Source organism: Stegodyphus dumicola, chromosome 11, assembly GCF_044657685.1.
Source record: "Stegodyphus dumicola isolate Sdum_Otavi_A_Nest chromosome 11, ASM4465768v1".
NCBI lineage: Eukaryota > Metazoa > Arthropoda > Arachnida > Araneae > Eresidae > Stegodyphus > Stegodyphus dumicola.
The window spans coordinates 149,633,643-149,647,665 of record NC_140778.1 but is presented as its reverse complement, the minus strand read 5'-3'; the positions used below and the strand labels follow the sequence as shown (position 1 = coordinate 149,647,665).

Below are 14,023 nucleotides of genomic sequence, written 5' to 3'. Positions count from 1 at the left end.
TACTTTTCTATGCACGTTTCGCCCAGTAGAGGATTTTTTTTCACAAATTTGAAACATAGTTTCATCAAAATAATCATTATATAACAGATTTACATTTTCTCTTGAAATTGATTTCATTAGTTAAAGTTTCTCCCCAAAAATATAGCCTTTTCTAAAAGAAAAAAATTGGTAAACTGCTGAAATTTGTGCAGAAAACTAGGATTATAAAAAAAAGATTTTTAACTTAATAAAAGATGGGCTATATTTAAGACACATATTATATTTATTGCTTTGAATATATTTGCTTTGAATGTTATTTGGTTTTGTCTTTGCTTTAAATGTTTTTGCGGCATGGGGCACTGTGAACACATGGCGAGCCAAAAGTCTTTTCTTGTGGAATGGTGGCAGAGGAAGGAGGGTGGGATTACCTCGAAAATACCCGAGGGGTGCTGAACAAATCATGCTGTTATGTATACGGTTCCAAAGATTCCTGCCAACGACAGGCAGTAATCTAGTACTGCTTCGTGCGAGCAATTTTGCGGCCTTTTTCTAGCATCAGACAAGTGAGATTAATCACAACAACAAAAATTCAAACTAAACATTTCAAAACATTGATATGATTTCGCTACTTACGCTTGCACCAGCGTCTAGAAGCAGAGATGCAATTGGCATTGCATATTCTGCGGCATTACATATAGCACTGAGTAGAGGACCACGTCGTGGAAAGCCTTTGACATTCACACTACTACCTTGCGACAACAGGATTTGAACAGCTTCTGGGCAGTTATGTGCACAGGCTGTGTCTAATGGGGTATCTCCGCTCAAATCAAGAAAGTCAAGAATATTCAGCGGCGATTTCTGAATTAAGAATTTTATAATTTAGGAAAAGGAATGCACATAAAAATTTGAAAACATGAAAATGACTACTGTTATTAGTTATAAATGCATAAAAATGTATTGAATTGCAAAAATTAAAAATTTTTCAATACGTATTATTTACTTAATTTTTCTCATTTCATGCCAAGTAGCTCTAAGCTCTAATTAGTCTTTAAACTCTGTTATATTTCAGATTAATAAAATTGAATGAATAGCAAATACAAAATTTTCCCACAAAAATGGAAAAAAGAATTAGCATTTATAAAATATCAAAAGATTTCAGTACTAAACTTAATTCCTTTGCAAATAATGTTTGCAAACCAAGCTCTGTATAAATAAGGAAGAGTCACTTAGTGTTTTAAATTAGAAAAAGGTAGTTTTATTTCGACCTTGATGAAATTTTAAATACCTGGTCTTCAAAGCAACAGAAAAGTCACTGTTTGCACTGTTATAAAAAAATTTACTAAACCCCTATGGAGTCCACACTCTTGATATATATATACCGAACAAAGTTAATGAACTATTTATTAAAACTCAGCCCACCAGCGGCCGAGCGGTAAAGTCGCTGAACACTGGTAGTTCGGTCCGAGATTCGAATCCCGCGAACGGGCTGGCTGCATGGGCGTTTTCGTGGTTTTCCCCATGTGTAACGTGTATACGAGCTAGTTTCCCTTAGAAAGTCCTCCACGAAGGCATCCCTCCCCTTAGGCAGATAGCCCTCGAGGCTTTGCCATAATCACACACACACATTTATTAAAACTCAGTAGTTGAAAATCTTTGTATTGCCACACCGCAAAGCATAAGATATTTATGTTCACATTTAATTATAAAACTCAGGAATGGTTTGGTTTAGTTGATTTATTTATAGTAACACTCGAAGGATATCTGCCTAACGGGAGAGATGCCTTCGTGGAGGACCCTTTAGAGGAAATGGGCTCGTATATATCTTACACATTGGGAAAACCACGGAAACGTCCCTGCAGGCACCCCGTTTCGCTAGGTTTCGAAAACTGGGCCGAACTACCAGTACTCAGCGGTTGATAAGCCTAAAGGCCCATTTCCACTGCTGCATAGGCGTTGCTGTGCGTGTGCGTTTCTCCAATTAGCGAGCGACTTCACTTTGATTGACATCTGCAATCCGGTCGATGTGCGGTGACGGATGAAGTTCAACTATGTTCAACTTCTATCCATATGTCTGCGGATGCGTTGGGGGTCACGTGGTAAAAAAGGAGCAATCACATGTTGTCACCAAAAATTAATGGCGGCAGAAGTAGCGATGAAAGCTCGCTTAGGGAAAGAATGTTTTGCGAAAAAATACTGATTTCTGAATTAACATTATAGTGAGAAATCTGCTTGCTGAAAAAGACAGTAATCAGCTGAATTTAGTTAAGAAAAATAAGATAACTGCAACGACAGTACTTGTTCGCAGATAAAATCAGGCGTTCAAGAAATTCAGTTCAAGAAAATCAGCGGCAAAAATTATAATTCCAAGTCCATGAAATAGCAAAAATTGTCCTGACAATTATTTCCTAGTTCTGCATAATCATTTACCTTTAATTGAAAATGAATGTCTGATTATATCAAACTGCTATAACAAATTAGATATGATTAAAAGATTTGTTTTTTTTTTTTTTTTTTTTTTTTTTTTTTTTTTTTTTTTCTTTTGAAACAGGTAAAAACTAAAAACATTAATTATAAATTAAATTTGATAGCCTTTTAAATATTTCACTGCATTAAAGAGTATGTTAAATTTGTATTTCCCTTTATAAATATATCTTTTTGGCAAACATACATTTGTAAGCACATGAAATATATTTTTAGCAGCCCGTTTAACTTCAATCGGAACGCCACTTTAAAAGATAATGTTTTTTGTAAAAAATGTACTAGAAGCTGAGGAACAAACTATATGGGGAATTTTTCAGACGATAGCACACTGAAATAGGACCAAAAAATTTAGTTTTAAGGATTGATTTACTTGATGATGTATATAAAACAAAATATGCATAGGACCTTCCGTGTGATGTTAACTTAGTAGTAAAGTTGACGGTAATAATGTTTACTTTTCGGGGGTCGTGAGTTCGATCCCATACGCTTTTTGCACCCTGTCTGCAACTTTCTCAGCTTTTTGTTCCAATTTAATCTATATTCGTGTTTTATAATTTATTTCTGTTATTATATGCGTTAAATATATTGTTTTATTTATGCTCTTATTTATTTAAATTTTCCCCCGCAAAAAGTTTGAAGATTATATAATGCTAATTTAAAGCATACCCTGTACATATATATTTGAATTTAACAAACATTCTCTATTCGTAAAAAGCAAATTTAAAGTTCATTAAATTTAAATGAAATTTAATGCAAATAAATAAATGATTAATTATTACTATGAACTAATCTACAATATCATTTAAATTCTGAGAGCATATGTAAATCAAGTGGAAGTATGAAAATCTATAAATAAATATATAATTCCAATAATTTATTAATCCTAAAAAATTTATAAAAATGTATAAGTGAATAATGGGATAGATTATTAATCCTAAAAAAATTATAAAAATGCATAAGTGAATAATAGGATAGATTCTTAATCCTAAAAAAATTATAAAAATGCATAAGTGAATAATAGGATAAATTTAATCCTAAAAAAATTATAAAAATGCATAAGTGAATAATAGGATAAATAAATTTTTGGAATTATATATTTATTCATGGATTTTGATACTTGCACTTGGTTTACGTATGCTCTCAGAATTTAAATGATATTGTATATTAGTTCGCAGCAATAATTAATCATTTATTTGTTTGCATTAAATTTCATTTAAATTTAATTAACTTTAAATTTGCTTTTTACGAATAGAAAATGTTTGTTAAATTCAAATTTCATTCCTTGCAGCAATGGCGCAAGAGAATTATTTAAATGTAATTTATTTTGAAACCCTGTAGATATATATTTTTGTTTCACTTTTATGTGAACGTATATACATGTGCTCAGACTTTGGGATGTTTACGACTCTAAACTTTCATTCCAATTAACAGGAGACAGTATTAATGCCCTAAACATTTTTTTTAACAACAAATACTATAATAATTGCTTTTAAATTCAGTCCTCTCCAGCAGAAGCGCAGGAATTAATTAATTAAATATTTCCATTTTCTTTACCTAATGTATAAAGAGAAAAATCTTATTTTTATAACTTCTTCTATAAAAAGAGATATGAATTAAAAATGTTTAAATTAAAAATAATATTTTATGGATTATGCATAAAATATAATTGCATATAGTGCATTTTAAAACAAACGAGATTTCTAATAAATTATCCAGCTATGACCTGAAGTCAGCGGTGTACAAGCATAGCAAATTTTGTGTCCAATTCCAATTGCTTTCGCTCGCACTTGGTTTTCAACTACACAGACTACAAAAGTTCAGAGTTGCCAAAGGCCAATCACGGTAGTAAAATAAGTTGTACTTTAGGTACATTTGTCACCCGGAGGCGTAAAAAACTTTCAGAGCTTGGGACTGGCATTCCTGGTCGTGGTGGCAAATGTTGCATTTAAAAATAAGCTGAAAACTATTTACATAAATACAACTACAAAGACGGGTTGTGATGTATGGTGCGGGGCCTTTTAACCACATATTCAACAGTAGGGTAATAATCGCACAGGCTTCTAATAGAAGCGTAGGAAGAGGTTCTAAGGCTTTCAAAGAAATTATGTGAAGTGATCAAAATGTGTTCATGCATGGCCTTCACATTCAGTGTGTGTGTGTGTGATTATGGCAAAGTCTCGAGGGCTATCTGCCTAAGGGGAGGGATGCCTTCGTGGAAGACTTTCTAAGGGAAACTGGCTCGTATACACGTTACTTATGGGGAAAACCATGAAAACGCCCATGCAGCCAGCCCGTTCGCGGGATTCGAACCTCGGACCGAACTACCAGTGTTCAGCGACTTTACCGCTTGGCCGCTGGTGGGATGGGCGGCTAAAACCCGCCGGGAACTGAAGAAATTCAACCAATCAGAATAAGCCACCGTCGGAGACTGCTTTTGGCCGCCAATTTTTATGCCAATAATTGAAGAGTTTGTTATGGATTCATTTCCTCCTCATATTCCATTTTTTGTATCTTTTGATGATATGTTTTTTGTTTAGATTTGTAACTTTTATTTTTATAAAAGGCAACGGAGTGGAAAATTCGGTGGATTCTCATGTGAAATCTGTAATAAAATTTCTAGCGTAAACTGTGTGTTAGTGAATCACCTGTGTCTTTTTTAAGGTGGTATATCGCAAAAATTATTTGCCGTATAGAACATTCCGCTTCATTTTTAGCGCTGAAAATTACAGACAGCATTTTTTTTTTTATCAATACACATAAAAAAGGCTTTCTCACGTTTTTCGTGCGCAAAAGATATGTTGCTTTTTTTTTTTTTTTTTTCCTTCCTTTTAATACTGGGTACTAAGTTTAGCTCACAAAGCCACAAGCTTATACTTTTTTTCTCAGAAAGTAACCAAAAAAACACGTCCTTCACGTTTGCTGTCACAGCTCAGACTGAGCTCAAGCAAAGAACGTCTACGAATGCATGATCCGCAAATTTTGTGTAAATATTGTGAACCTTACTTTACAGTTGCTTTGTATTTTTAAAGTACCAACTATTTTTTAATTCCTTTAACTTTTTTATTTTATTTATTTATTTATTTTTACTAACAGCACATTTTAGTTTTAATAATATATATATTATTTCATTAATATTTAAGGCTTCTAGAAACGCAAAAAAAAAAAAAAAAATTTTAATTTACTTCAGCTTCTATGGAATTAGTGATGTTCATAATATGCATTATATCCTTACTTATTTAAAAATTGCTAGCGTACTTTACTTTCGCAGTTCATAAGAAGAAATAAAAATTTCCAATAACATGGAATTTAGTAAACAAAACTTTTCTGCGTTTTACGTCAGGATCCATATCAAATCCAAAACAAACAATACTCGTTTAAGCGGGAAAAATTCAGATGTTTAACATCGTAACTCGCAAGCTGCTTGTTTGGCGTCAAAATATTACAGTGACACCTAGCGGCGGAAAATGAAAATATTCTACGGATACGCGGCACTGGAAACGCTTCTACGGATGCCGTAGGCGTGTCTTCAATTGACGCAACGCGTTCGTACGCAGTAGTGGAAACGAGGCTTTAATTGTTATTCTTGAGTAGATTCCTTTTGTTCCCCATGGACCTTATAAGAAATAGACCAACCCAAATGGGTTTTCTCCCTCGTCTGATGCGTTCCCGGCTGTCACCTTGATCACATCCGGAGGAGTAGGAACGACTTACAGAAATTTAACAGTGGGTTGCCTATTGCAGCGTGTATAATTGTGAAGAAAAAGCTGGTTGTAGCGCCTCATTGCACAAATTAGAATTTCTCCATATTTTTATTTTTGAAACTGAGATTGATTTTTAAAAATTTAGCATATTTATCAAGCATAATTAGCGTTCCAAATAATTATAAAGCTATTGCATGCTTTCAGGTCTGACATTATCAGGGATGGATTTTTTTTTAGCTTTTTCTACGCTGTAAGGAAATTTGTAACTACTTCTTTTAGAAATTAATATTTTAAATCTGAACTAATAGAAAATTTCAAACAAGCAATTTTTTCTTGCATTTTTTATGCTTTTTATTGGTGTAAATAAGGAAAAAATACTAAAATATTTAAAAACGAATTTTTAAATGTTTTGTTTAAAATTCTAAATTTTGCTGCTTTTTTAAAATTATAGAAGAGTATTATAGCACAATTTCTACAAAGGAATTTTATTTCAATTATATTTCATAATACATCATAGTGATAAACACTTTTGACTCCTTAATTTTTATACATTTAATTCTAATATTAAAATTGTATTTAACCGTAATAACTAATTTTGCTGGTACTTTATAGTGATTATTTTATCAATTTATTTTTAGTTCTGCATAAGATTTTTTTTTATTTACTGTTAATTTAATTTATTAGCTCGAAGCGGCATTTTGTGCTGTTTCACTATAAATGTCCGTGTCTCCTTGCAAATTGTTGTTACCAAATATTATCGCCTTGTATTATATTTAAAGAAATTAAATAATGAAGAATCTGCATGAATACATGTATGTTTCTCGCACTGTGACAAAAACGGCGGCTGTATCTAGAGCCATCAAATTTTGAATAATGTAATTCTCCACCCGAACATGGGCATCTGGACGGCCGAATGTCGAGTTTGTTTTAATCTATTTCATATTTTGTAAAACTTTAACAAATTTTTTATTAACAAACTTAACGAGTTCAAAGCGAGCAATAGTAACACTGTACGGAAAATAAAATTTCGGAAATTCTAAAGATATGCTGTTTTTTTTTCAAATGTATGCGGTTTACGGGCGACGAACATGACATTCAATAAATACAGGTAACGCACATAATGTTAAAAAAAGGTTTCTTTTGGGCGTAATATAAAATCAGAGTGCTTTTAATTTAATTTTATCTTTTTTTCCCCTTCATTACACTCAAAAACTTTTATGCTTCGAATTTTATAAATTACTAAAATAAATAATTCACCTTAGTGTTAATAATTTAATGATGATGTAATCAAATAAATGATCATTTTGTAATGTTATTATAGTTTTAAAAATCACTGCCTGAAAATGTTCATTACATTTTTTAAAAAAATTATCAGATCTTGTTTAATTTTACCTTATTTATTTCAAAGTATCACGTACTATCAAGCATATTTAGCTTTACTTTATTTTTACGCAAAATTAAGTTGATAAATTTTGTGCTTAGAGTTTTTACCGTTTTACCAAAGTAAAAATGTTCGGACAAGAAATACGCGTGAAAAAAATGCGCGAAATGCAGTAAAAAGTGCTTTTTAAATATTAAATCCTATTTGAAAAAAAATTTTACTTTCATAATTTCATCACTATACAACGTATCACATTTAATAATTAAAAAGAGTTATGTGATACAAACGCCGTAGGTTTCAGTGTTAAAGTAAACCAGATTGTCCCTACTCTTTCTTGTCCACATGTCGATGACGCGCGCCCCTCCCATTGGTTTGGTCTATCTCTTATAAGGTCCATGTTGTTCCCTCTATGACGAATTTTCGAGGGAGGAAAAAAAAAAAAAAAAAAAAAGATTAAAATTTGGGACCTGCCTATTACAGAAGAGTACTGACTTTTTATTATTATTTGAGGTGAAAAAAAATGTATTTCGCGAAACTTATATTTCCTTGCGAAAATAATTGCTTTTATAGTAATAAAAAATCTGATGTGTACACAACATGACTTCCTTGTACGGAATATTAAATTATATGCATTTTGTCTTGCATTTCATTTAAACTTATTGGATTGAATTAAATCTACTTCGCCGACCGCACATAAACCAAGAATAAATGCATTCTTTAAAATTCACTCTATTTGTTTACCATAGCGACACTCTGGCGCTAGGCTCACTTAACAGTGTTATATTTCGTTCATATTGTAACTCAGAATGCACAAAATTTATATCATTTAAAGAATTATCTAATCGTTGCCACATGTTCTATTTAAATGCTATAATAAAGCTAAAACGATGTATAAAAGAAATTAATCAAACAAAACAAAAAAGAAAATGTTTTTCACAGACGATTGAGTATTTCGCATTCAATTAATTCAGTTCTTAAAAAATCAGTTAATTCAGTTAAATCTTAAACACATATTTCCTCGAGAAAATTCAAGAAAGGATTAAGCATGATTTAATTCGCAATAATAAATGAAGACATTATCTTTGTTGTTGAGAAGCTAAGTTTCTTTAGATTAGCAACAAATCCCCTATTCTGCTGTTTCAAATATAAACAAGCAATATCCGCCATCAAAAATATTATTAGGCTTAGCGGCACTTAAACAACTTTAAATTTGTTGATAATTCTAAAAATATTGCATACAGATTTACTAAAGGCATAAAAGTCTTAACCGGAAGATAAAGAACAACATAATTCAATCTTTTTTAAAGCAAAAAATGCACAACTTACAAACATATAAGAGTAAAGAAACTGAGATCACTGAGCCGGGTAACAGAGTGGATATATATATAAATATATTTGTATACGTTTGGTGCGGCCGATTGCAACCAAAATACGAGGTGCACATCAACATGTTATAGCAGTCCCACATACAAAATTTCAACTTTCTGAGGCTACTTGTTTTTGAGTTATGCGAGATACGTACGTACATACGTTCGTACAGACGCCGCAAGAATGCTTAGATTCGAGATATCTTCTAAGAAACGATGGTTTCATACTTTGATTGGATAATAGAACACATTGAGGTCAAGGGTCCGTTTCATCTCCATTCGTAGTAAACTCATATGATAAATAATTTTCATTATATTTTCTACAAACAATTTTTTTTTTCTTTGTATTATTTTTAATGCTAGTAGATTGTCCTGGATCCATCACCTGTGAATCAATCATCCCTTTTTCACTTTGTCAATCCTAACCATGTTTCCGTTATGGAAATCTAAATTTGTTTTGTTGTTTTTTCACAAATATTTAAATGCACAGTATACAAAAACAAAAGATGATATTCTCGAAAGCAGATCGGTGCAGCAAAATGATTCTAATTGAAAATAGAATAATGTGAGCCGGAAACGGTGGCGATATAGAGTGCACATATGCTAATAAATCAACTCTTGAATTAATGAGATATTATTATCTTTTTATAGGAACTTAATTTCATTTCCTATTAAATACGCCATTCATTTCTAGTCTTCTTTTTAAAAACAGCATTTACGACAAATTTTATGTCTTTAGCAAAAAGAATATTTGTCAAAATAAAAACGGATTATTTTGCTAAAGTTTGTGAGCGACTATAGACTTTGAACAAAGCTTAGATCGATTTGCGAGTGTTAGAGAAAGACTTAAACATGATGTTGCGGTATTTAATTTTTGAATTTAATAGTTAAAAATAATTAGTTTTTTGCGTACCACCGGTTCAGAATCGCTGGTCTAGATATTAATAAGACGTTTATCTATATTTACAGGTCACGATGCTGAAGTGTTTTTATAACAAAAATGCCAAAGGAGCTCTAAGCAGAAAGTGAGTAAAAATATATTTATATCATTGTCAATTTTTAAAGCTTCATAAAATATGATGGGTTTATAAAGTATATTTCTCAAAATCCCTTTTAAATAGCGCAATGACTAAAATGTTATGACAGGTTCGAATCTGGCTGTCTTATTAAGTCCGCAGGTAAGAAATAGAGGCAGGTTTCATTTATAGCATGAAAGATTTATAGTTGGAGGGCTACATTTTTTCTGCTCAAGAGATTTACAGCTATGGTTCTGGTAGTTGCATTTGCCGCGCGAGAATTCTGTAGTTACCGTTTGAGATCGTTTTCTTTGACATAGAGCTGGCCCACAGTCATAGTTGTAATGATTCTATTCGTTGCTTCACAGCCATATGAAACTACACCATTTCTATCGTAAAATTTGATGCATATTTTCTGCGCTAATCTTATTCATAAGATATCGATTAAATTAAAATCGATTTATTTAGTAGTCTTTCCTCGAATAATACTTTGATATGTTCATTATTTGATACTCCCTGGAAAAAGATAATAAACCCAAGCAGAACACGCAAGTTTACTTTTATTAGTCCAAAGGGGCTTTGTCCCTGAAGGACTATTGTTTTCGTTTTGCGATTTTGCGTCGGACTCATAAACATCGGTTCACTTTTCAAACTGTTGCCACAAAATGTTAGAGTCCTGCATTATATTTGAAGAAATTAAATAATGAAAAATCTGCATAAATGATTGTCTATTTCTCGCATTGTGATAAAACAATGGTACATAGAGCCATCGAATTTTGAATGACGAAATCCTACTGCGAATATGGGCATCTGAAATCCCAAATTTGGAATTTGTTTTATTATAGATTTTATATTTTGTAAAACTTTAACGAATTTTTGATTTACAAACTCAATGCTTTAAAAGCGAGAAATGGCAACGTTATATATAAAAAAAAAAAAAAACTTTTATCTCCAGCTCGCGAGACTGTGTATATCGGAAATTACATTATTTTGCGATATTGCTCTTGAACTGAATTTTATGGTTTAAGTGCAAAGAACATGATATTTAATAAATAAAGGTAACACTCAAAACGTTAAAAAAACGCCCCTTTGGACGTAATTTAAAATCTGAAAAATTTCAGATTTTTTTTTTTTTTTTTTTTCCCCTCATTTATTTTATTTATCATCTTCCACTGCCTGTTGTTTCATATATTCTATTCTATTCACAAAGGGAATATTTCTAAGAAACAGCTTAAATTTTCAATTACTGAAGAAAATTTTGCTCTGAATTGTGAAACTAAAAATGTATGTAATGCTACTAAAACAATGAACCTTAAATATGGAATTACACTAATTGCACGTACCATGTTAATATCGAAGAAACTAAAGACACTAATGAACTGTACATTGTGTGTGTGTGTATTTAATTATGGCAAAGCACACGAGGGCTATCTGCCTAAAGGGAGGGATGCCTTTCGTGGAGGACTTTCTAAGGGAAACTGGCTCGTATACACGTTACACATGGGGAAAACCACGAAAACGCCCATGCAGCCAGCCCGTTCGCGGGATTCGAACCTCAGACCGAACTACCAGTGTTCAGCGTCTTTACCGCTCGGCCGCTGGTGGGCCAAACTGTACATTGCAGGAGGGGAAAAGGGACATTTCTATATCTCCTGGTCTACTGGGCCGATTGATGAAATTTAAATTGCGTTTTCCACGTATCGAAAGCGCGACTTAGGATATATATTAGATTTATATACAGCATTGTTCTAACATAAGTATTTTGACACAAAATTGGACTTTCTCTGAAATAACATTTTTTTTTTTTTTTTTTTTTTTTTTTTTTTTTTTTTTCCGTTTTTCGATTTTTACGACTCAAATTATGCCCAGATATTAAATTTTGTAATTTTTAGTGAGAAATTTAAAAATTTATATTGGGCCATTTTTTTTCAGTTTGCGGCAAGAATAATTCCTTGGCGAACTTCTTGATTTATAGGAACCTATTTTCCTTTGCCTTTTTTCATTGTGCACGAGCGAGACAAAAAAGATCTTCGTTCATTCTTTCAAATAATTTTAACAAAGTGCTTAAACCACATTTTTGTTATTGTCGCTTATAATAAATACACCAAATTTCAAAATGCGCCAAAATGTTAATCACGTATGTCTTAGGAAATATGGAATAAAAAAACACCTAATTTTTTGCAGGTATCTACTTTGAGATGATAGCAAAATTTTATAGGTTATAATTCAAAAAATTTATTAAAATTATTTGAAAATACAATTTTAAAAAATAAATCATAAAAATTTGGCGAATTTTATTTAGAATGTACCTAAATTTTGAAATATGAAAGGAAGAATCAAATAAGTTTAATAAAAAGAGATATTAATAAATATATATCAAATTCAACTAACACTGAGAAGCTGAAACTTTGAGAGCTGATTATTTAAAAACTACTCGTGCGATTTTTACAAAACATGACAGTTTGGCATAATTTGAGTCGTAGAATTGAAATATGGAAAACAATTAGCATGCCATTAAGAAATTTAATAATGAAGAATCTGCATAAATGTATGTATGTTTCTCGCATTGTGATAAAACAGTGGTACCTAGAGCCATCAAATTTTGAATAACGTAATCCTTCTGCTGATATAGGCATCTGGAAGCCAAAATTTGGAATTTGTTTTATTTTAGATTTCCTATTTTGTAAAACTTTAACGAATTTTTGGTTAACAAACTCAAGGATTTCAAAGCGAGCAATGGCAACGCTGTACAGAAAAAGCATTTTTATCTCCAGCGCGTGAAACTGTGTATCGGAAATTCTAAAGATATGCTCAATTTAAAATTATTTTGCGGTATTGCTCTTGAACTGATTTTTATGGTTTAAGTGCGAAGAACATAATATTTAATGGTTGATCTTTACATTATGGTAACTTGGCGTTTTTTTGGCGAAAATTTGCCGACCAACTCTCCTACAGCAACCCTCTATTTTTTTTTTCCCGCCGCCATTTTGTCTTCACGAAGTAAAGACATGTTTAATTTCTTTTTATCTACTGAACACTTCTTCCAACAATCTACTAGCCGAATTACACTTATGCTAGAAATTTTATCTAACAAAACTGCTTAATCATGACAAATATTCACTGCAAAATTGGGAAAAAGTGAACAATACCATACTCCTTACGCGTTTTTCAAAATAACACATACACATAAACCATGTACACGCCGACTTATTTTTACTTAAAAAAACATCCCAGAATTACACAAAAATGCCATTGCGCACACTCTTCACTATATCCATGTACACTGCTTTTTTCTCATAAATTACAGAAATTTCACGAAAATACATGACAATTTTCTGAATCTTTAAACTCGGTAAAAGAACATATATGAAATTACATGATCGCGAAAACGTTTATACCCTTTCCAAATATGAACATTTCCACATATAAAATAAATAAAATATCCAAAAACTTTTACCTCTAAATCATCTATTACATTATACACGTCACCAACAAATTCATACCACAAGCATTACAAATACTTAGTATCAAATATTTAAATTATTTTCATGCACGTTTACTTCAACTTAAACGTATACCAAATTCCTACAAACATAAAATTCACAAAATAACTATCATTTAATTAAAATATAATTAAATTCAAAAACACTGCTTAAAATATAAATGAGCACATACATTAAATTAATAAAAATTACCTTACAATCCTAATTACTTTAAACTAAATCATTGCTAATAACAATTTTCCCAATAATACCAAATTCCTTTACTTCCACCTTACATTTAGAACAATGCATAAAAATAATATCCACAAATAATTAAAAATACTAACTTACCTCATCTTCTTCAGAATCTTGATTACGTGTCCGATAAACTTTTCTTTAGTTACGGCCATAGGATCCAAAAATTCACGAACACTGTTTCACACAACACAGAATAAACCAAATACAAAATTTCCAGATTTTTTCCCGATTTCCCCCCTTTTCCGATTAAAGAACCGTAATTCGTTCATTAATATCACATGACATATCCCATGATTTCTCATTTCCCTCACACAAAATAATGCGTAATCGGAACTGAGTACTGCTCACATTATTACCA

General features: G+C 31.5%; 1 protein-coding gene across 1 annotated transcript in view; it reads left to right on the top strand.

Moving 5' to 3' along the window:
- Positions 1 to 14,023, top strand: part of LOC118192918 (T-box transcription factor T-A-like) — a 110,366-nt gene that overhangs the window by 87,091 nt on the left and 9,252 nt on the right. Inside the window, exon 4 of the mRNA XM_085826493.1 lies at positions 9,879 to 9,934. Within this exon, the coding sequence (XP_085682619.1) occupies positions 9,879 to 9,934 (56 nt within the window). The remainder of the gene's footprint in view (positions 1 to 9,878; positions 9,935 to 14,023) is intronic.